Source organism: Quercus robur, chromosome 3 (assembly GCF_932294415.1).
Source record: "Quercus robur chromosome 3, dhQueRobu3.1, whole genome shotgun sequence".
Taxonomy (NCBI): Eukaryota; Viridiplantae; Streptophyta; class Magnoliopsida; order Fagales; family Fagaceae; genus Quercus; species Quercus robur.
In genome coordinates, this window is record NC_065536.1 from 62502078 (window position 1) to 62527119 (window position 25042).

The 25042-nt window shown below is 40.9% G+C and overlaps 3 protein-coding genes across 3 annotated transcripts; 1 reads left to right on the forward strand and 2 right to left on the reverse strand.

Annotated features, from left to right (window-relative positions):
* Positions 1 to 1396: 1396 nt before the first annotated feature.
* On the reverse strand, positions 1397 to 2996 carry LOC126718783 (uncharacterized). The gene is made up of 2 exons (XM_050421136.1): positions 2124 to 2996; positions 1397 to 2040 (listed from the first exon to the last, which is right to left on the reverse strand). The coding sequence occupies exons 1-2, from the start codon at positions 2517 to 2519 to the stop codon at positions 1507 to 1509; spliced, it is 930 nt and encodes a 309-aa protein (XP_050277093.1). The 5' UTR covers positions 2520 to 2996; the 3' UTR covers positions 1397 to 1506.
* A 6778-nt stretch (positions 2997 to 9774) lies between these two features.
* On the forward strand, positions 9775 to 11025 carry LOC126718794 (glutathione S-transferase U10-like). The gene is made up of 2 exons (XM_050421146.1): positions 9775 to 10197; positions 10487 to 11025. The coding sequence occupies exons 1-2, from the start codon at positions 9874 to 9876 to the stop codon at positions 10838 to 10840; spliced, it is 678 nt and encodes a 225-aa protein (XP_050277103.1). The 5' UTR covers positions 9775 to 9873; the 3' UTR covers positions 10841 to 11025.
* A 1146-nt stretch (positions 11026 to 12171) lies between these two features.
* LOC126719911 (uncharacterized) lies at positions 12172 to 13650 on the reverse strand. Its single transcript, XM_050422409.1, has 3 exons — positions 13033 to 13650; positions 12444 to 12567; positions 12172 to 12353 (listed from the first exon to the last, which is right to left on the reverse strand). Exons 1-3 carry the CDS (start codon positions 13648 to 13650, stop codon positions 12172 to 12174), a joined length of 924 nt encoding a protein of 307 aa, XP_050278366.1.
* Between the last annotated feature and the right edge of the window lie 11392 nt (positions 13651 to 25042).

A 25042-nucleotide genomic window follows, 5' to 3' on the forward strand; every position in this document is an offset into this window, starting at 1 on the left:
CGGCCCCAACTGGGAAGGATCCTACAGAGTTACGTCGTGGAAAAGGAAAGGAACATACCACCTGGAGACAATAGACGGAGAAAAGCTACCACATCCGTGGAATGCCGAGCACTTGAGGAAATACTACCAGTAATAGCGACACGACAACCAGTTTCTCTTTTAAGACTTTTTGGCATTATTAACTTTTTTTGGCGCTGTTTAACTATTTTTGCTACAATATTGTCGTGCCTTTTTTAAGCCCAAGGGGGCAGGCACTTTTCCTTTACGCATTTCTATAATCAGATGCAATTTTGATCTTCTACTTGAATGTATGTCATTGCAATTGTCCACAAAGTTAACGGAAACAATAGAAGTCCACAAGATGGACGGATAATCCTACAGGGACGATCACCCTAAGTCCACAAGGTGGACGGATCATCCTACAGGGATGATAACCTTAAGTCCACAAGATGGACAGATACAATATGAAGTCCACAAGATGGACGGATGATCCTACAGGGACGATCACCCTAAGTCCACAAGGTGGAGGGATCATCCTACAAGGATGATAACCTTAATCCACAAGATGGACGGATAAAATATGAAGTCCACAAGATGGACGGATCGTCCTACAAGGACGATCACCCTAAGTCCACAAGGTGGACGGATCATCCTACAGCGATGACCTTAAGTCCACAAGATGGACGGATACGATATGAAGTCCACAAGATGGACGGATACAATATGAAGTCCACAAGATGGACGGATCGTACTACAGGGACGATCACCCTAAGTCCACAACGTGGACGGATCACCCTACACGGATGGTAACCTTAAGTCCACAGGATGGACGGACGCGAAATCTAAGTCCACAAAGTGGACGGATCATTAAGGTGATGAAACATAAGCCCACAAAGTGGACGGATCACTAAGGTGATGAAACATGAGTCCTCAAAGTGGACGGATAACTAAGGTGATGAAACGTGAGTCCACAAGGTGGACGGAACGCTAAGGTGATGAAATGAGTCCACAAAGTGGACGGATCACTAAGGTGACGAAATTAGTCCACAAAGTGGACAGATCACAAAGATGTTGAAATACATGAAATAAAGTCCCAAGGTGGATGGAAATAATAGAAGAGCGTGTTCGCAAAGTGGACGGAAGCTAACTACGTCAAAATTTTTACAAGTCCATTAAATACGCATGATGTACAACTCCACAAAGTGGACGGTCCTCCTAATAAACCTCTCAAAACAGACGGAAAAGGAAAATTCTCAACGATGTAAATGCTCAATCAACACAAGATAATAAGTCTACAATGCGGACGGAGTATCACAGACAAATATTCTCACAAAAATCCTTCCTCAAGAAGGGAGACGGAGCTTTAAACAGAATACCAAACAATTATAAAAAACATATCTGAACATTAAGCCAAAAGCCCCAAAGGCAAATGTTTAATACAATTAAAAAGGACGGATTGTCTTAAAATGTGAATAAAAAAAAAAAAAAAAATGAATTACATAGACGTTAAACTTCCTTTGGGTCAGCAACTGGGACATCCTTCGACGGGGCGGACTCTCCGTCTCCTTGAGCAGCACCGTCGCCAAAAAGGTCCTCCGTATTTTCGGAGGTGACGGGGAGGGCAGAAGTCTGGGCTTGGTCCTCAAGTTTGACCATTGTCAAATCCAGCTCTGGATAAGCCTTCTTGACTTGACGGAGAGAATCATCGAAGCCTTGAAGGAAGGAGTCCGACAGCTCGCTCAAGCAGGACTCCGAGCATCGATACTCCTCGACGGCTGCCACTTTCGCCTGACGGAGCTCTTCTTTGAGCTGTTTGATCTCAGCCTCTTTATTCTCTATGGCCGTCAGCGAAGTGGCCGTCTTCTCCTCCAGTTCCTTCCTCGCCTGCTCAGAAAGCTCCAGCTTCTTCTCCATCTTGGACCTCCATTTATGAAGTTGTCCGAGCTCTTCCTCCGTCTGCTGCGCCTTCGCGCGCACCCGGTCCAAGGTACTCTCACGGTTGAGACACCGGTCAAGTAGTCCCTTCATCATGACCAAGGACTGCAAATAGAAAAGAGACCGTCACATAATGTAAGTAACAACAAGAAAGAAAAATAAAAACTTAATTGGCAAACATAACCAACCTGAGCGACGGCGAAGAGGCCCGTCTCCCCCATGGCCTCCGTCGAATGGTTTCCCAGGTCTTCATAGTCTTCTGCCGTGATGATGGACGACAGCTTCTCCAATGCATACTGGGAGTCATCACGGAGAAGGGAAGGAGGTCTCTCTTGCTTACCGTCTGGGACCGTCATCAATCCCTTACCCTTCCCCTGCTTTGCTGGGGTGACGGCCTTGTTACCCTCGGCCATTAAGCCAACCACAGGTTCAAGAGAGACCTTTGGTTGCTTAAATGGACGGTCGGATTTTGTCGTCAGTTTCCTCTTAGGGACTGAAGCTGACACCTTAGGAACCTCCTCGCCGGATTCCCTCTTCTTGACGGCCTGGGACTTGATCAAAGCTCTCCTCTTTGCGTCATCCATCTCTGCAAATAATGACGGATGAAATTAAAACAAAATAAAGCCAGGTAAATGGCAAAGTAAAGTCGACGGGCTTACGTCTATGAACTCGCTCGTCGTATCTTATTGCTTCTTGGGTGGGCTCAGGACCGTCACAGTACCAATGTATGGTCTTCGGGTTCACCAACTTAGCCCAAGTCCTTTCCTCCGGCGTAGTCTTCTTGCAAACCTTTTCAAGGAAGCTAAACTCCTCGAGGCTGACTTGAGGGCGCCGTCTACCTGCAAAGAAAAAATGATCAAGATATACACATATAACTGGACGGATATGAAAAGCAGTACAAAATTTAGACGGATGCATACGTGTCTGATTTATAACTGCCCAAGTTGTGTCGACGGGCATGTACTCCGTCTCCCCTGGATGGTTCATCCATCTGTCACCCTCCAGGAAGAAGTACCGACTCTTCCAGTCTCTATTTGAGTCTGGGGTCTCAAAGATCACCTTCAACAAGGGGCTCTGACTGGCAAAACTGTACATCCCCCTTGATCCAGAAATCTCGTCTGGACGGTAACAGTGAAGAAATTCACGGACCGTCAATCTCCTTTCCCCGTTCGACATTGCACCGTAAAGAATCTCCATGGCTATGAAGACCCTCCAGGCGTTAGGCGATATCTGGGTGACGGACAACCCCAGATACTGTAAGAGTTCCCTATGAAGTGTAGAAAGCGGGAATCGAAGTCCAGCCTTCAATGCCTGCTCGTACACTCCGACACCGTCTACCCCTTCGTAGTAACACTTCTCCGACACATATGGTAGACGGATGGAAACATAGTCTGGGATTTGGAAGTTGGTCCTGAAGGTGCTGAAGTGTTTTTCCCTGATGACGGATGTAAACCTATGCACCGTCCACTCTGGCAACATGATGAACTGCCTTAGTCCATCAGCGCCTACAACGGACTCCAATGGTTGATCCCCGTCGTCATCGGAACCCTCTATTTCGACTATCTCCACATCCTCATTTGTTGAGGATGAAGAGGAGGCAGACGGACTCCTATCTTCGCCGGGGCTCTCTTGGTCTTTATGACCGGACGGGTATACATCCTCGTATTCCATCCCATCACGAACCACCGACTGGTTACTTGACGCACTAGACATTTCCTACAATTGACAATGAAACCTAAGACCGACGGGTTTGAAAGTGTTGACGGGTATGGAAAGCCTAACAACAACGCGTGGACGGAAATGTAACTTGACTATAGTAAATTAGAAGCACTTACCAAACTTAGCAGAGGATAGGTGACGGTTGGCGTAATCAACAGATATTCGTCCTCGACGGGCTGCTCTGACAAGGCTGACGGCTTCGCTCTGACAAATGTTTTCTGAGTGAAAAGTGAAAAATGAGAGAATGAGGCGCCTTATATATATAGGAGGTGCACGGAAGACGAAGCGACACTTCGATCCCATACAACGACCATTCAGAGAGCGACACGTGGCATGCGTAATAAATGCTGACAGCCTGTCAGTACGTAACAACAGACTTGTACCCGTCATGTCTCCGTCAACGGGATGAATCTTACTATGACAGGTTGACCCGTCTGGAACCGTCGTTCTATCTTGCCTGATTCCGTTATAGATTGACCGTCATACCCATACGTAAGGACCGTCACCCCATTGATCCTTTGACCCAAAAGGTGACGGACCATTGGGGTGAAGGGGGCAACTGAAGATGATAAAATATTGGGCCTGATGGCTTACCTTAATGGGCCTGACGGACTGGGTCTCTTGGGCCTGTGTGATGATGGTCCTAGCTTTGAAGGCCCATCACTGACTGACATTGCAAGGGCCCATGATCCGAAACGTCCATAGCCCAGAAAAACCCCATGATCCGGAAATGGGAATCCTTGCTCACCACGCTTAGGAGAATTGGGAGTAGAGTCCCACATTGAAAAGATGTGGAAACCAAAAAGGAAAAGTCAACCCTTTAACACTATAAAAGGCATAATACCCACAGAAATCGAGGTACGCTTTAATTGACCCTCTTTAACGCTCTAAGTAAAAACAGAACAATTCTAACTTGACCGTCGGAGAACCTTTGGCCGGCACCACACCGGTGTTCTCTGAAGGACGTCCGTCGATTGTTCTTGTCGTGCAGGTTCGATTCGAGTCGCGAGTACGGTGTGACCCATTGGTGACAATTTTCGACGTCATCAATACATAAGCACTAACAAACATGGCGAGGCTTCATAATCATCAATCTTTGTTTTATAAAGTTTTTAAAGAAAAACTTTTATCAAATGGAACAGTGATGAAGGCAAAGGTGAGTTCAAAAGCATCTTATGTTTGGGAGAGAATTCTAAAAGAGACAAAGATGTTATCAAAATGGGCAAAACTTATTGCACACACTTAATTTGTTGTACACACATTTACACACACATAGAATGTAACTTGAAGTTACGATTTCCAAGAAGAGCATCTTATTTAATTGGGAATGACAAATCAGTGTGAATATAGTTCAATAGGTGACTTCCTTTGAAATCTCATCCACGTGTCACTTCTACCGTCTCACATACCATCAAAGGAAAGCTAAGGTTAGTTCTTTGATTGATTCAATTTCTAGGTGTGGGTTGGATGAAAAAATTGATGCCACCTTTCTACATTTTGAAGCTACAATGATCAAACAAATACCACTAAACCTTAGTTGGCAAAAGGATGTCTTGATTTGGGCATTAACACAAAGCGGTGATTTCTAAATGAAGAGGGTTCAAATTCTTGTGAAACAGAGAGCCAATATTCATGTATAAAAATTAAGAAGTTCTTTCTAAAAAGAAAGTGAATTAAACTCTAATTATCGAGTCCAACCTCTTGGATTTCTTTTTCTTTTTTAGAGAATAAAGGACTTTATCGATGAAGAAAAGAAAACTGCACAAAAGGGTCGGCCTCCTTTACAATCACACCTTTAACAGTAGGAGAACTACCAAAATAAAATTGACTGTGAGACCATTTAGCTAGTTCATGGGCCGCTGTATTCATTTCAAGATAGACCCAGCTAAAGGATACAGAACCAAGATCAACATATGTAGAGCTAACAGCAGATACAGAACCAAGACCAACCTCTTGGATGTCAACAATGTAACTCTCCCCCTTATACATGAATTGATAGCATTTAACCCATGGTATGATTGGTGTCGTGGCCATGCCCAATGAGTTCACTATTATATACTTTTTTTGTGTGGGGGCAAATTAGAAAGATTTATCTAATAGGCAAAACCCCTCTTTAAATTACAATGCTTCTAGGACGTGCTTCTTATGGCTTGAGGCACAGTACAACTGAGAAGAAAACTTCACTTTTTGTTGGGATTTATTGACAAACCAGACATGTACTTGAACTCTTCAAGGCTTGCTGTCACTAATTTAATTGAGGATTATTCAGTAGCAGCGAATATTAAAAGATCATCTGTAAGCTTAGGTGAGTTAACTTCAAATCCTTGCAATAAGGTGCAACTTGAATTGGCTACTCTTCTGAACCTTGTTTTGCATTGTTCTAGTGAAGACCTCCAGGACAATGACAAAGAGAAAGGGGAAAGTGGCCCCCCTTGTTTGAGGCCTTTGCCTCCCTTGAAATAGCCAATCATGCCCCCATTTAGGCCAATTAAATAGCTTGTGTTTGTGAAGCACTTCCTCACTTAGATAACAAAATTAATTGGGTAGGCAGCAGCTATCAAATACATCAGGATAAATAGTCACAAAGTGACAAAAAACTTAAGCCTTCCTCAAACCAGCTTTGATGGCACATCTACTAAGGGAATTATTCCTATGATAACCCATTACAAGTTCATAGGCTAGCAACAAATTTTTTGAGATGTTTCTTCCTTTTATAAAAGCTGTTTGATTAGAGGTTACTGAGAAACCCAAGCAACCTTCGAGTCTATAGAAGGATTTTAGTAATACATTTGTAGACTACATTACAGCATTCAATTAGTCTAAAGTCAGCTATTGTTGAGGGATTTGGGACCTTAGGAACAAAGGCAATAGGGGTCGAGTTTACCTCAAAGGGAAGCTTTCTAGAATTGACAATAGGATGTAATGCCAGCCACCACATCAGGTTTGACAGTCTGCTAGACCTGCTTCAAAATTTTTTGCAATGAAGCCATCTGGTCCAGAGGCTTTATCATCTCCTGTGAAGAATAGAGCCTACTCAATTTCATAGTCACTAACTTCTGTGAGATTGGGTTTCACAATGCTCTTGCTATTTTCCTTTTGGCCCATATTAGACCCGTTCATAGTATAGCTGGACCCCATGTTGCGCTTCCCCTCACTTTTCTCAAAGCCAGGCAAGTCAGGGTCTTGTAAAGATGGGCTAGACAAGGGGTTAGCAGTATTAGCTGTTGGGCTCCTCCGCCTCGAAATAGCAATTTGGGCTGGAGTGGAGTTCACTCTCCTATTCGCATGCTTCTTTTTTTCCACAAGAATCCAAGGCCCAAAGTTGTCAGTTTCAGATGAATTTTGGTCTTCCCCAACAGAGATGTTTCCCTCCAAATTTTCCTTACCAACTTTCTCCAGTGCCCTATTAGTGTAAGGACAACAGTTCGCCTTGTGACCAAGTCTTCCACACGAAAAATAGAGGGAACTAATCCCCTCGTATTGGACTAGCTGCGTCACTCCTCCAACTTTCACCAGCTTAATAAGGGGCTTATTGAAGTTGACTTCGATGCACAACCTAGCGAAACGCCCCCTCGACTCAGAGGCCGTGTGAGTGTCAATGCGTAAGATTGGATCAATGGCTCGTCCAATGTCTTGGAGAACAGTTGGTTCATAATATTTGATAGACGGACCCAAACAGCAACCGATGAAACACTTGAAGATGATGGTTTAAAATTAGGCTCCCAGTTCCTAATCGACAGATAGTGACCCCCAACAAACCAAGGTCCACCGTTTAGCACATAAGCGTAATCCTCTCTCAGAGAGAACTTAACAAGATAGAAGTCCTTACCGATGGGAACAACGTCCATTCTACCTCCAAGTTTCCACATACTCAAGAGCCTGGATTGCAAAAACTGGAAACCCACCGTCCTACCAACAACTTTGACTATAAAGGCATTTTCCACTGCTTCTTGATATTTTGTTTCCTTTCCCCAGTGAGATTAACTGCTGCAATACCGGCCGACAAGTCAGGAACCTCATCATCAGACTCTGCACCCAAATCCATTTCGCCATTGAACTCAAAGGCTTGCTCATAAGCCCCTGGTACTTCCCCAAGGAGTCTCGCCTTGTATGATGCCCCACCACCCATCGGGCTAGGGGGGGAGCTGTCTTGGTGCCCCAAGGCGATGGCATTCCTTCACCTTCTTAGTACTCCGTTGTAGTTCCTCGTCTTCCTCTCTAGACCTCACACCAACCTCCTGAGACATTTCAGTGGACCCAAAAGCTCTACTTATTTTTCACTCCTATAATCTCAAATTGACTATTTCATAAGGACTAAGTCAGTCGGCACATCTCACACGTTGTCAATCACAAATAATCACTCTGGGCCAAAAAAAGTTGTAATGGTGGACTTGGCGTCAACGTGAGCGTTGTGACTTGTGCGGTTGAAGCAATAATCACTTCTGTATATAGTGGCAATCCCTGCAGGTTCATTGCCGTATTTCAGGGTTTTTGGACTTACACTGTGGCCAAGAAGATCTTGTCTCTCTTTGCGTTCAACTAAGTTCAAATAGGCAAGTGTCATGTAGTAGTTTGAGTAATTGGCATCTCTTAATATTTCAAATTTTCTGTCCATCAACTATTGAATTAAAAAAAAAAAAAAAAAGTGAATAAAAGGAAGGTCAAACTAGACTTCACGGAATGTTTGGGTAATGAGTTTATTACTCTGGATGTATGTAAATCTAGAGATCATAGGTGAAATTTATCATAATATCGGTCCATAGAATTTTTAGGATGCCCCATGTACAAAAAGATTAGTAGTTCGACCGATGACTAAAACATCGCTTTCTTGTATTAAAAAAAGGAGGGGGGGGAGGGGGGGGGGGGGCGGGTTTAAACTCATACTATCTGTTCATTAAATTTCCAGGCAGGTGTCTCATCTCCAGCCTGTACTTAAAAAAAAGATGGGATATCTGAGTGGTGAGCTCATTATTTTGGATGTGACATAAATCTAGAGATCACATCTGTAAGTTATTGTACTATTGGTCCATAAGATTTCCATAGTGTCTCATGCGCAAAAAAAAATGAATAGTTTGGTCAAAGATTAAAACACCACTTTCTTGTATTAAGAAGAAGAAGTTAAACTTGACACCTTCATTAAGCATCTAATTAAATTCTAATTGACGTGGATTCTATACTTTAAAAAAAAAAAAAAAAATGTACACTAAATGACTACACTAGACAACGTGCCCTTGTAATATATCAATTATAATGCACGTCCCTCTCAAGTCTCAACCTCTCTCACACAATAAAAACATGAGGTCATGAATCATTTATATTTTCTTAAATGTTATGATTTTGAGGCTATAAAGATGTTCTAATTGTGTGACAATGACAATGACAATGAATTGAATCGCCGCCCAAAATCATTATTTTTTAGATCAAAATCACTCACACAAACATGAATCATGTGATGATTGAATTGAAAGCCGGAATCGAAGTTGCCTTAGTCTCTAATTTCATTATACTACATAGAATTATAGGAAAACACAAAGTTTAAATGTTCACATCATTTGATACCAAAAAATTAAAAAAAAAATAATTCAAGATATTGTAAGAAGTTTAATTATTTTTAAATTATCATACTATTTGTAGTTTTTAAATAATGAAATAGGGCGCACATCGCATCTTGCCTCATGAAATATACCCTTTATTATTAGGCGAGACCATGATGCTAATTGAATTTTAATAGAGGCAGGAATAGAACTCATGTTATTTATTTAACAATAAGAGACTTTACCAATTAAATTAATAAAAATTCATAGTTTTTTTTTTTTTTATAAATTTTATTATCTTGTGAAATATTTTATCTATTTAACATATGATTTGTAATTAATCTGTATATTAGGAGAAGGTAACTCCTATGCCTACTTCTCTTTAAAAAAAAAAAAAAAAAAAAAAAAAAAAAAAAAAAAAAAAAAAAAAAAACATTAACAACAACAACTACTACTACTATGCCCACTTCATGGGACAGACTTATAATAAGTATTTATTGAAGCATTAGGCATGCCAGTACTTATAAGATAATTGTTGGAGCATTAGGCATGCCAGTACTTTTAAAGACCAAATAAAAAAAACTTGTTGACTGACCAATATGATGAAGATGATTGGAAGAAATTTCTCATATGAGCTCAATAATTAAGGCTTCACGGTCTAATAGAAAGCCAACTGAGATAGAGAATGGAGGAGAAGAAAGGTGAAGTTGTCCTGTTTGGAACATGGGCCAGCACATTCTGCCCTAGAGTTGAGCTAGCCCTCAAACTAAAAGGCATATCCTATGACAATGTGGAGGAAGATTTGACAAACAAAAGTGAGTTGTTCCTTAGCCTCAATCCAGTACATAAGAAAGTACCTGTGCTTGTTCACAATGGGAAATCCATTGCTGAGTCACTCATTATCCTTGAATACATAGAAGAGTGCTGGAATACCACCCCAAAACTATTGCCTGAGGATCCTTACCAAAGGGCAAAAGTCCGCTTTTGGGCCAACTATTATGATCAAAAGGTGAGTTCTCTCTCTCAACTCTAGTGCTCTAGTACACTAAATCCGATATGAACATGAGATATGTTCAAAATCGAGTAAGTACTGATCTTGTATCCTGTCCAGTGCACTAAAACATTGGACGGAAGCGCTTGACTCTTGGTTAACTAATTCAATAAAAATTAAATTAAATTAAAAAAAAAAAAAACAAAACAAAAAAACAAAAAATGGTATCCTCCTATTTGTTGATTTGCTACTGCCAATTATGTAGCTTTTTTGTTCAAACACTAATAAAAGCATTTTGTGTCATCAGATTGTGCCAAGCTTCTACATCATCTTCGGGTCCAAAGACAAGGAGAGAGAGAAAGCCATTGAAGACTTGAGCCAATTGCTTAAGGTGTTTGAAGAAGGTATTGAAAAAGATTTTCCAGGGCAGTCTCCATTCTTCAATGGCGAGATCCTAGGGTATCTTGGTATCGTTATTGGCTCACATGCATGCAACTACCAAGCTTTTGATGAGGCCATTGGTGTGGTACTCATATCAGAAAAGAATCCAGAGTTTCTCTCATGGGTCAATGCTCTGAAGAACTGCCCTCTGATGGGGGAGACACTACCACCTCACGACAAATTGGTTGCCAGGTTGAGTGCTAGACTTAAGTCTACTTAAGTTTAATATTGAAGCTGAAAGAAAGGGTTACCATACATCAAGCTCTGATTGAAGATGGTTGCACCTTTCAATTGTTTGGAATAAATCCTTGTCTCTTAGCCAAATAAAAAAAAAAATAAGTGTAAGCAGAACTATGATGCTACTGTTTGGTTTCTATAAAGGGTTGCCTATGTGTTTTGTTTCTACTGCGTGTTCAGTTCTTAACACTAGATTTGGCTCAAATGTAAACTAGAGCAAATGAAAAAAGTTGGCTAAAATGCTTTTTACACTCTAAATTCGTGGTTGCTTCTAAATCCACAGAGTTTGATGTATGTTAATTGGAAGAAAACAACCTAGCTGACCAATATGGTATGTGATATCTAACAAGGATAGTTAACTAATTGTAAGTTTAACTGAAAGAAAACAACCTAGGTGACCAGTATATAGATATTACTTAATAAGGAAAGTTAACTAGTTGTTAGATAATTTCTCATCACAACACTAGAAGATTGAAGATGAGACATGGAACTGTGTGGAAGGGTTCAAGCAAGCCCATGTATATTATCAAAATATGTTGGGCATGTACTAGGAGCCTTTGTTTTAAGTCAAGTATAACCGGGATGCAAGCCCACTCCAAGACATTGCAGTTTGAGTTTAGTCACGGATAACTTCGGATTGTTAGCCTAGATAAAGTGTAAGCCCAGATTTTTTTTTTCTTTTTTGTTTTTAGCGAGTGTAATCCCCTCAATCCTTGTTCTACACAAACTAGGTAATTATAGAAAGATATCATGGTCCGAACTGTTTAATAAAGACTCGACTTAAGTGCACTGGACCTATTGGGTTGATAACATATGGTAAAAAATGGACACATATTACCATTGTGATAGGTCCAATGTAATTGAACACTGGACTCAAGTTTTGCCCATTAGATAATAAACTAAAATCTAAGATCTCATAGATTACATAGACCTAAAAACCATTTTATCAATCATTTAATAATACGACCATATAACAATCTTCTTTTGCTCTTTCTTAATTTCTTGCCACCTAAGAAGACGAAGACTGCTATGCCACTTTTCTTATCCCATATTTGGCTATTAAAATCTAGAACAAAGTACAAATTCTTAAGACTTCTTCTCTAAGATTTTGTTCTAGAAACATCTAGTTAGGGGCGTAGCCAAGAATAATTACTTGGGGGGCTAAGTTATAATAGAGATATACTAAATATAATTCTTAAGTCTATTGGATACAGAATTATCAACTTTCATATATCATCATATACTTGAACATTAATAAACATGAAAAACTGTCTAGTTCAATGTAGACATACAAAAAAGAACATTCACATCAAATCATGCCTGACGACGATTTTTCATAGAATAAAATTCATCCATTATCATCTCTACAGTGAAATTCTCAGCAATTTCCTTCTCTATATAAACTATCATATTATCTGCCAGAAGCTCATCCTCCATTCTATTGCGAAGTCTTGTTTTTAACAACTTCATAGCTGAGAAAGCTCGTTCTGTAGTTGCTGTAGAAACCAGAAGGGTCAACACAAGACGAATAAGTCTATCAATCAAAAAATAGATTTTGGACTTTCCTGAAATTTTTAATCCCTTACATAGCTCGGAAATTGTACTCATATTATGAAAATCTAGATGTTTTATCACATCAAGCTCATAATGTTGCAATTGAGATTCCAAAAGTTCTTGTTCTTGTTCAATGAAATCTTGAGGATAATATTTCTTAACCAAATTGCATATATCAACAATTTTGAATAATCTAAAAGTATCCTTGGGATTTAAAGTTGAACTAAGAATGACAAGTTCCGTTATTAGCTCACAAAATCTACCTTTCAATTTTTGCAATTGAAAGTCTATTGCAACTGTAAATATGCCAATTCTAAAATGATGTTCCATTATTAAATCTTCATCTTGACGACGATATCTACCCCAAGCTTTAGTGTAACGAGCATTCATATCAAGAATATTAATTTCATGTTGCTCACAAAATGATATAACTCTAGCAAGTAAAGGCTCCTATCCATCATCTCTCAACTTTTGAATAAGTGATTTTGTAGTTGAAACTAAATGCATGGCATTTAAAAGGTCTTGAGAATGTTGTTGCAAAGCTTGACAAAGCATATTAGTAATTCCCATCATCTCTTTCATCAAATGCAAGATTAAAATAAATTCAAATGATGTTAATACCTGATAAGCTCCCTCGGCATCATCGTGTTGTTTATAGTTAGTCCCTTCCTCAAAGATAGTGTTGATAACTTTGCAAGCAACATCAAACATTTTAATCAAATTACAAATAGATTGAAAATGAGATCCCCACCTAGTATCTCCAGCTCGTTGCAAAGCATCAATTTGGTTTGCACCTTTTCTAGTCTCAATTTCATTAGAAGCAATCATATTCTCAACTTGTTCTGCTTGAGCATGTTGCAATTCATCATTACGCTTACTAGAACCAACAACAATATTGATAATATTAACCAAATGATCAAAGAATTGATGAACATCTTTTACTTCTCTAGATGCTGTAACTAAAGCTAATTGCAACCTATGAGCCATGCAATATACATAATAAGCATATGGGCAATCTTTAAGAAAAAGAGTTTGTAATCCATTCCATTCACCACGCATTTTACTAGCCCCATCATATCCTTGACCTCGAATATTTTCAATGTGGAGGTTGTAATGAGAAAGGATAGCACATATCTCATTCTTTAAAGTTAATGCAGTAGTGTCTCTAACATGCACAACATGAAAGAAACGCTCCCTAATGAAACCTTCTTTATCAACAAACCTCAAAATGATGGCCATTTGCTCTCTCTTCGACTCATCTCGAGCCTTATCAACTAGAATGCAAAATTTTGCATTCCCAAAAGTTACTAGTTGTTAGAAAAATTCTCATCACAACACTAGAAGATTGAAGATTAGACATGGAATAGAGGAAGGGTTCAAGCAAACCCATGTATATTGTCAAAATATGTTGGGCATCTACTTGGGTCCTTTCTTTTAAGTCAAGTATAACCCAGGTGCAAGCCTACTCTAGGACATTGCAGTTTGAGTTTAATCATGGATAACCTCGGATTGTTAGCCCAGTTAAAGTGGAGGCCCAGATTTTTTTTTTTTATTCTTTCTTTTGTTTTTAGTGAGTGGAATTCCCTCTATCATTGTCCCACACAAACTAGATAATTATATATAGGAAGATATCACAGTCCGATCTGTTGGATAAGGATTTAATTTGGGTACACTAGACTAGTTGGGTTAATGATATGTGGCCAAAAGTAAACACGTGTCACCATTGTGATAGGTCTAATGCAATTGGACACTTGACTGAAGCTTTGCCCGTTAAATAAAAGATTAAAGTCTAACATCTTATGGATTACCTAAACCTAAAAACTTTTGATCAATCCTTTAAGGATGCAGGCCAAAAGTGTTTGTTACGAAACATGTAAGTCATTGTACATGTAACATAGTTCTTATGCTCTTTCTTAATTTCTTGTCGCCCAAGAAGACAAAGGTTGCTATCATGCTAGGCCAATTTTCTTATCCCATATTTTACCATTAAAATCTTGAACTATGTACAAATTCTTTGAATTCTTCTCCAAGATTTTGATCAAGAAACATCTAGTCCAACTCTAATAAAATTTCAAATCTTTCCATTATCGCCATTGACTAAAGTGTTCTCTGACCCACCAAATACCACAATACAGTGCAAAAGATCTCACAAAAGGAACTCTATAAATCAATGCCTCAAATAGCCATACATGCAATTCTTGAACTATGAAATTTTCAACAACAAAAAAGAAAATGGTTACTTAAAAAATGTTGAAGCAAGATTTATTAAAGAATATAAATTTCGGACAAGTTTGTAGGACCATAAAAATGCCCTCCAAAATTATAAAAATTCAATTATAAAAACAAATAGTGCAAACAATATATATATATATATATATATATATATAAAAGGATGATATAAAAAGAAAAAAAAATACTAAATAAATCCCACACTCACATCATGTGCAATAGATGTGGGGTTGTTTATGGCAGCCTAAGTCCACACCAAAAAGAAAAAAGAGATACACGGACAGAGCATTTGCAAGCAGAAAAAAGAAAAGAAAAGAAGAGAGCGAAAAAAGAAAAGAAAAGGAGAGAGCAAGTGAAGAGGAGGAGCACGCAACAATAGGTTTATATATGAGATTTTATTAGTCCCTTTCTTCTCTAAATTTCTCTCTATCCCTCTTCCTTAAAACTGAATTTTTGTTTGGTAAAACAAATAGAGTGAAGTTTCATGAGAAGTTCTTAACTCCATATATGAAACTTGAAGTTCTACAAATCAAACAAACAAATAAAGTTTTTGACTTTACCACTTTGAATCAAATTTATGGAATCCTTGATTCTACCATTATATGGAGTCCTTGACTTTACCAATTTAAAAATTGGAGTCTTTGACTCCCTCCATTTAAACAAGTTGATGGAATCTTTGGTTCCACCATTATACTTAGTAATTCCACCAATTAAACAATTTGGAATTATTGATTCTACCAATTTAAAATAATACACTTAATGGAGTCCTTGACTCCTAAAATTATTTTAAATAAAGTGGGGTTTTTAATTCCTTCAAAATCCAATATGACTAATTCTTAAGATTCCTAATTCCTTAAACAAAATTGGAGTTTCCAATTCACAAAATAAAATGAACATAAAATTGATGTGAGGAAATTTTTCGATTCCCAATTTCTAAAACATGTTCATAAAATTAAAATTGCTTCAAAGGAGTTTTCTTTCCCTTAATTAAAGCTGGAAACTTCAATCAAAACATCATTACTTGTTAAAATTCCTACAAAGAAGCAAATGAAAGAAAGGGAAATTTACTCAGACGTTCAATTTCTCAAAAAGAGAATCCTTGGTTCAAAATCCGTAAAAACATGGGTCCTTGATTTATCTTTAAGATTAAAATAAATTATCTCACCCAAAACAAAATTAAGTCAATACTTAATTAAATACCAAGTCTTTGACTTAAATGTCCATCATTTATATCGGACAAAATCATATTTGAGGATTTTAAATCTAAAACCTCAATTTAAGAACTACGAATCAGCTTGATCCCCACCACCAAGGGTACGTAGGCAACTGTAGGGGTAAGGGCCCAAAATCATATATTGGGTTTTGGGCTTCACCCAGGACAATTGACAAGTCTGAAGAGAGGCAAATGGTTGTTAAGGGATCCCCAACTAAAGTCTCATAAGCAGGGAATAAATGGAAGATGATCCGAGGAGGAATTCCTCCTCGGATGCAATGAATGTGGCTCAAGTGTGTACCCTAGCAATTAGAGGAACCCTCCAAAAGGCTCTAACAATAGGAATGTGCCTCATAAACATATGGGGAAGAATGAAACACAAAATATCTAAGGAAAAGCTGCCACCATTGCATTAAATGCATTGCAGCTACTTTTCTAGTCACATTTATGTGGATGAGACCTCTGAACAGTGCTGTCTTGACTACCACAACTCACAGAAGGCTGAAATGGGGTGTTTGATGGGATGAGCACTCAAGTAAAGACTCAGATGATCAACAAGTGTAGGATCAAGATGGCCTAAAAGGGGCTATATAATGTAAGAGACCCTCCATGAGAGGGGGATGGAGGGAGAGAGAGAAAAAAATAGTAAAGCAATCAAAATCATTTTGATATTCTAGAGTGATCATTATATTCAGATTTAACCTCCTCAAATTGAAAGTTTATTGATATTAGCATCCTTGGTTCGTGTTTGAATGCCATGCAATTCAATACTAGCCGTTGTCCAATTCATTAGGACCTAGTTCTTTGACCCATTCTCTACAAATTCATTGTATTGGATTTATTGGACCAAGACTCCATGTATTTTGGGCTTAGGCCTCAAATTGTGACCCTACAATTGACGTCGTCTATGGGAAGAACTTGTGCCTTAGTGAGTGCAATGGTTAAATATGGTGGGATCAAGTCCACACCAAACAGAGCCTGCAGGTTCTTAATGGCAGGACAACTTTCTTAACCTTGAGCGGGAAAGAGATCAGGACAAACGTTGAGAGGGTAGTGTATGTACTACCCATACAAGCAGAAGCCACTCTAGGGTGAGAAGTCACGTATCCCAAAAGCAGGACGATAACAAAGCCCTACAGCAGGAGATTGACGACTTAAAAAAGAAACTACATCGCGTGCAACGGAAGGGTTCCCCCTCCAGTTCAGATACTAGTGACGAAGGGGACGACAATTATAGGCAAAGGTCAAGAACTCCACCAAGTGAGACCTTTTCTTATGAGTAAGAGCACCATCATAAACGTAGCCACAAAAGTTCATCCCGTAAAAGCCTAGCGAACGACGCCATGAGCAAGGCCCTAGATCGAATCTCTAAGTCACCCTTCACACGCAAGATAGAAGGGGCTAAGCTTCCTCGGTGATTCCATCAACCTACTTTCACTATGTACAATGGTCGAATGGACCTCGTAGAGCACGTAAGCCAGTTTAACCAGAGGATGGCCGTCCATTCCAAAGATGAGGCTTTAATGTGCAAAGTATTTTCGTCCAGCTTGGGACTAGTGGCGATGAGATGGTTTGATGGCCTCAGGCCAAATTCCGTAAGTTCCTTTAAGCAGCTGATCCAAGACTTTGGCTTTTGCTTCATCACAAGTAGCAGAGTTTCTCGGCCCTTGGATTCTCTACTGTCTTTGTCCATGTGAGAAGGGGAGACCCTGAAAGCCTACTTTGACAGGTACTAGGAGATGTATAATGAGATAGAGGGTAACTATGACGACGCCGTCATCAGCACTTTCAAGAGCGGCCTCCCAACTGGGCATGGTTTAAGAAAATCCCTAACAGGAAAGCCTATCATCAGCCTGTGCCAACTCATAGACCGGATCGACAAGTATAAAAGGGTCGAAGAAGACTAGTAGTTGGGTAAAGGAAAAGCGAAGGTTGTCCCTCAGGAAAGGAGGGACTTCAGGTCGGACCGATTTAACAACAACAACCGACCGAGGAGAGACTTTGCAGGGCAATTCGGATCCGCCAACGTGCAGGCAGTTAATGCTGTGTTCTGAGATTCGGTACATCAGGTTCTGGAAAAGATCAAGAACGAGCTATTCTTCAAATGGCCAAATAAGATGGTAGGAGACCCCATGAAGTGCAACCAAAACCTGTATTGCCAATACCACCAAAAACCGGGGCACACCACCGAGAACTGCAGGAACTTAAGGAACCACTTGGACTAGCTGGTCTGAGAAGGAAAATTAAGGCACCTCCTACATCATTTCGATGGTCAACAAGGACAGGCGAATCCTGAGTCCCAGAGAGACACCTCTTTAAGACCTCCTATAAGCACGATAAATGTCATTCTTGCTACTCCGGGAAGGACCGACTCTTGTCCTTCCAGAGTAATGTCAGTGGCTTGGCTTCCCACCGAGGATGACGATCAGGAGTCCAAAAAGGCCAAGAAGGAAGCCTCAACAGTACTGGGATTCTTGAACGAAGATAAGATTGGAACCATCCAACCCCATGATAATGCTTTGGTGGTCACACTCAGGATTGGAGGATATGATTTGAAGAGAGTGCTAGTAGATCAGGGCAGTGCTGTGGAAGTAATATACCCCGACCTGTACAAGGGGCTGAACTTGAAACCCGAGGACCTAACGGCGTACGATTCCCCTCTGATAAACTTCGATGGGAAGACCGTTACTCCAAGGGGCTAGATTAGACTACCCATACAAACTGGTTTGGACGTGGTGGAGGTGGATTTCATTGTAGTCGACGTTTATTCACCCTACACAGCTATTGTGGCTAGACCTTGGCTTCATGCCCTAGGAGCTGTCTCTTCTACCCTGTACTAGAAGGTGAAGTACCCGTTGGAGGGCTGGGTTAAAGAGACTGTGGGGAATCAGACCATGGCCAGACAGTGCATGGTGGCTGCCATCTCACACCAACCCTGTGTTGAGCCCTCGGCCTCTACTAGAAGAAGCTTATAGCAATCAACCATCTCGGCATTGCCCGGTAATGAATCAACCGAGGAGGCAAAATGCGAGGATCTAGAAAAGGTAACTGTTGGCATTGGTTTAGAAAAGCTCTTTCAAGTCGGCTCGGAACTACCTCCCCAAGAGAAAGAAGAGCTAATTGGGTTTCTCAGAGAAAATGTGGACGTGTTTACGTGGGATGCCTACGAGGCCCCAAGGGTTGATCCGAGTGTAAGCGACTAAATTTCTAGTTTGAAATAAATCAAACAAGCAAAATAGTTTCACAAATGCGAATTTGTATTTATGATTGTGTGGTACAATTCTCTGAAATTACAAAAGAGTGATCCTCTGATTCGATCTCCTTGCAAGACTTATTGATTGGATTTGTGGTAATGTGGTTTTGACTTGAACACAAAATATCCTTCAATTTGGTGGAGGGATGGATCGAAGATTTTTGGAACAGAATTACAATGAATCTCTGGCTATGAGCTTGTTAGAAATCCTTTGTTCTTCGCGTTCTTCGTGTGTTCTTCATCTTCGAAGGTTTGTGGTGGAAGTTCTTCGGGGCTTTGGAGGCTTGGATCTGTAAAGCTTCACTGACTTATGATTTGTTGATGTTTTCGGACACTTTTGGCTTGATTCTCGCAAACTTTAGGATCTAGGCAGATAATCTAGATGATTCTGCTTCGAATGTTCTCCGATTTTGGGGCTGAAGTTCTTGAAGTTCTTGAAGGCTTTGAGGCTTGATCTTTGCAGAGCTTCTTTACTTCTGAATCTTGGTCCTCCTGAATGTCTTAGGAAGGCTTCTATTTATAGGAGTTTGGAGGTGGGTGAGCAACATGTGGCGGAGTTCGATTGGTGACACATGTCACAGACTGATTAGTCCGCTTATGTCATTGCTTACACGTGTGAGGCTACTTGTGTCATCGCTTACACGTGCGAGGCTACTTGTGTCATCGCTTACACGTGCGAGGCTGCTTGTGTCATCGCTTACACGTGCGCTGATGCATGATTGGTTTTTGCATGACACTTGGCAAATTTCTGTTGGCTTCTGAATAGTGATAGCAAAACCTAGTAGCAGTACGTGGTGTTTTGTAATTGGCTGTATTTTGTGGATTTGGTAATGTGACGTGTCAGCTTGTGATAGGTCGGGAATTTTCCCTCTCTACACTGAGCTTCATCTGCCATCACCTAAACGTTAACCCATCTGTTACTCCTAAGAAACAACCACCTCAACGCCCGTCGAAGAAGCATGCTAATGTTGTTAGGGACGAGGTGATGAAGCTTAAAAAAGTAGGGGCTATTAAGGAAGTTTTTTACCCTGAGTGGTTGGCCAATACTGTAGTGATAAAAAAGAAGAGCGGAAAATGGCGAGTTTGTGTAGACTTCACGGATCTGAATAAAGCCTGCTTAAAAGATCTGTTCCCTATGCCTCGGATAGATCAGTTGGTAGACGCGACCGCGGGCCATTCTCGGATGAGCTTCTTATATGCCTTTCAAGGATATCATCAGATACCACTAGCCGCAGACGACCAAGAAAAGACAGCTTTTGTCACTCCCATTGGAAACTACCATTACAAGGTGATGCCTTTTGGTTTGAAAAACTCAGGGTCCACCTACCAAAGAATGATGGCCAGAATGTTTGAGCTGCAGCTGGGTAAGAGCATTGAAGTTTATATAGACGACATGGTGGTAAAGAGTAAGGTGGTGTCTAAGCACATGAAAGACCTCAGGAACTTTTTTGAAATTCTGAGGAGACACAAGCTGCATCTCAATGCGTCCAAATGTTCATTTGGGGTAGGATCAGGAAAATTCTTGGGCTATATGGTGACCCATAGGGGGATCGAGGTCAGTCCCGATCAAATCAGGGCTGTCAATAGCTTGCAGCCACCTCGGAACCCCAAAGAGGTCCAAAAGCTTACCGGCATGATTGCTGCCTTAAACTGTTTTATTTCTCAGTCGACAGACAGGCGTAGACCCTTCTTCCTCTTAATGAATAAATGGAAGGGATTCGAGTGGACAAAGGAATGTGCTTTGGCTTCCCAACAGCTTAAAGAATATCTATCTCGGCCACCAATCATATTCAGTCCCGAGGCCAATGAAGTCTTGTTCGCCTACATCGTTGTGGCCCCTTATGCAGTAAGCCTAATGCTAATATGAGTGGACAATGGTGTACAACGACCAGTTTATTACGTAAGCAAATCATTGCATGAAGCTGAGATCCGCTACTTACCCCTAGAAAAGGCCATCCTAGTAGTGGTTCAAGCTACACGAAAGCTTCCCCATTACTTCCAGGCACACACAGTTATCGTTCTAACCCAGCTTCCGATCAAATCCATACGACGAAGTGCTGATTATACAGGAAGAATTGTTAAGCAGGGCACGATTCTAATCCATACTACGAAGTGCTGATTATATAGGAAGAATTGCTAAGTGGGGCACGATTCTAGGTACTTTTGACATCAAGTACATGCCTCGTACCTCTGTTAAGGGCCAAGTCCTCGCGGATCTGGTGGCTGAATTCACTGAGCCCTCGTTAGAAGAAAAAGCAAGGATGCAAGACATGGATGAAAATCAATTGGCGCAATCTCTCTACAAGGGCCCACATGCTGGAAGGTATATGTTGATGGTGGGACGAACCAAAGGGGCTCCGGAGTGGGGCTAGTCCTGATTTCCCCTAAAAGGATTACCATCGAAAAATCACTAAGACTGGGCTTCTCGGCCATGAATAATGAGGCTGACTATGAAGCCCTACTGGAGGGGATGTCCATGGTTCAGAAACTGGGCAAAAAAGTAGTAAACATGTTCTCGGACTCAAGATTGGTTGTTGACCAAGTAAATGGGGGGTCAGAAGCAAGAAATGAAAGAATGCAAGAATACTTAGGCCAAGCTAAACGCCTACAATCACATTTCAATTCTTTTACCTTACAGCACATCCCTAGAAGTGGAAATACACATGCCGACTCCTTGGCCACGCTTGCCACCTCTTTGGCTCAAAGTTTGCCCTGGGTCATCCTTGTGGAAGATTTATACAAACCCTCAGTGATGAAGAGAGAAGTAATCCATGTTCATCATGTCAAATTGGGACCTAACTGGATGGACCCTCTAGTACTATTTCTGAAGGAAAACATCTTGCCTAAAGAGAAGACCGAGGCTGACAAGATACAGAGAAACGCTTCTCGGTTCTGGCTATTCGAGGACTAGAAGCTGTATAAACGTTCCTTTTCTGGGCCATACTTGCTCTGTGTACACCCTGAGGCCTTAGAACTAATCCTTGAGGAATTACACGAAGGGATTTGTGGAAGCCACACAGAAGGTAGGTCCTTGTCTCATAGAGCCATCACCCAAGGCTACTGGTGGCCAAACATGCAGAAAGAAGCACACGAATACGTGAAGAAGTGTGACCAGTGTCAGAGATTTGCGCCAAACATACATCAACTAGGAGGGATCCTCAATGGGGCTTGGATATTGTTGGGCTCTTTCCCAAGGCAGTAGGGAACAAAAGGTATCTGCTCGTCGACATTGATTATTTTACTAAATGGGTTGAAGTTAAACCTTTAGCAAATATCAGAGATGTGGACGTCAAAAAGTTCGTCTGGAAAAACATTATTACCCGGTTCGGGGTCCCTCACTCCTTCATCTCTGACAATGGTCTTCAGTTTGATAGTAAGGCTTTCAGGAGGTACTGTTGCGAATTGGGAATTACGAACATATATTCTACCCTAGCCTACCTCTAGGGGAATGGGCAAGCCGAGGTAGTTAATAAGGTCATAGTGAACGGATTTAAGAAGAAGTTAGATGACATGAAGGGAAGGTGGGTGGAAGAACTGCCACATGTCCTGTGGACGTATCGAACCACACCCCACAGGTCAATAGGAGAGACCCCCTTTTCAATGATTTACGGGGCTGAGGTTGTTATTCCTCTAGAAATGAGCTTTCCAACACTAAAACCAACTCATTCTATCCAAACAACAACAATAAGCTACTAGAGAAAAGCTTAGACCTTATTGAAGAAAGAAGGGAAAGGGCAATGGTTCAACTGGCGTACTACCAACACAAACTTAAGCAAGGTTATGATGCCAAAGTAAAGCTGAGGCTATAAGTGCCTGGGGACTTAGTGTTGAGGAAAATTCTGGGGACTACAAAAAATTCAACATGGGAAAAGCTTGGACCAAATTGGGAAGGACCATATCGTATCACCTCAGTGGCTGGTATTGGGGCATATTTTTTAGAAGATTTAGATGAGCATGTAATACCACACCCTTGGAATGTAAACAACTTGAAAAGGTACTATTATTAATGAAAGTTTCATTTCTCGAAAAGTTCTTTTGTTGTATAAAGCCCTTGTGCTTCTTGTCTCTCAATTTACTCAAGTATTAAATAGAATCTAAGCCCTGCATGGCTCCTCGGACCACTGACTTAAGAGAAATTAATTACTTTAAACATTTACTCAAGTATTAAATAGAACCTAAGCCCTGCATGGCTCCTCAGACCACTAGCTTAGGGGAAATTAATTACTTTAGACATTTACTCAAGTATTAAACAAAACCTAAGCCCTGCATGGCTCCTCGGACCACTGGTTTAGGGGAAATTAATTACTTTAAACATTTACTCAAGTATTAAACAGAACCTAAGCCCTGCATGGCTCCTCGGACCATAGGCTTAAGGGAAATTAATTACTTTAGACATTTACTCAAGTATTAAACAGAACCTAAGCCTTGCATGGCTCCTCGGACCACAGGCTTAGAGGAAATTAATTACTTTAGACATTTACTCAAGTATTAAACAGAACCTAAGCCTTACATGGCTCCTCGGACCACTGGCTTAGGGGAAATTAATTACTTTAGACATTTACTCAAGTATTAATCAAAACCTAAACCCTGCATGGCTCCTCGGACCACTGGCTTAGGGGAAATTAACTACTTCTGACACTCAAAGAGCACCTTTATAAGTGTTAAATAGAACGTAAAGTTACGAGGTATATCACAAATGTAAAATATCTCTATCTTGTTGACACTTAGTTAGATTTCTTGAAATACGAATAATGAGTTATTGTTGGAAATGGAGCAACAACTGTCCAGGCTCATTTATAATGACAATAAAATTAAAAGAAATGAAAATAAAAACCCAAAAAATAGAAAAGAAGTTCATTCATTAACTGAAAGAAAATTTATATTACAAGCAATGACAAAGGCCACAAGAATGGAAAACAAAAACAGAATAACAAAAGAAAATCCTACATCTAGAATTCTAGGCCTTATCCTTAAGGGGATCTTTCTTGGGATCAGCAGCCTCGGAATGAGCACCTTCAGCTTTGGATTTAGATTCAGCGTCCTTGGCCTGTGAGACTACATCTCTGATTGTGAGGGAGTCCTCGGATGGCTTATCCTTTGTTGGTGGCTGAGCCTCCTTGTCCACTCTTGCCCCCCCAGGAACGTCAGTGTCAGGAAGGGCGGCTTGGGTAGGAAGGAGCTTTTCAGAAGGAGGGTTCGACTCAGGAATCTCTCGAATATCCTCTGGGAAGAAGATATTCTCGGCCTTCCTAAGCTCAGAGTCTGCAGGGACTCCCGCCTAGTCCATTGCCACTCCCTAGGACTCGGTGCAGTAGTCCTTGCAAATCATAGCCACCTCCTCAGTTAGCCTGGTCTCTATGTCTAGCACCCCACGCTCGTAAGAGGCCTTCACTGCGGCCTCAACTGCTTCCCTGGCCACCCGAGCCGCCTCCTTGGCTTGCTGTAGCTGCGCCTTGAGGTCTAAGACTGCTTGCTTCTCGGTGGACAAGTTTATTTCTGTTACATGCAGCTTCTGGCACATGTCCTCAGCCTGCCTTTCCGTGGTCTTCAAGCCCGCTATGGCGCTGTCACGAGCCTGGATGGCCTCCTAACCTTCTCGGATAGGCCCTCCTTCTCCTGCCTAAGGGCTCCAACAACCTTGTCGGCCGCAAGGCGGGACTGGACCTCAGCGTTCACCTCCTCTCAAGCGTTCTTAACCTATTCCTCGGCCACATAGATTTGCTGGGTAACCTGTATTAAAGTAGTGGAAGGATCATTAAAACATGGGCAACATGTAAATGAACATCGAGTTCAGAATTTATACGATGAAAGATTTTTGGTTTACCATTGCAAGGTCTCTCTTTAACGACATGAATAGGTCCGACTGCCTGGTATTCCTGAGCCTATCCATATCCCGGGGGAGGAGAAGGGGTTGCTACAAGGCCTCGGTAAGGTAT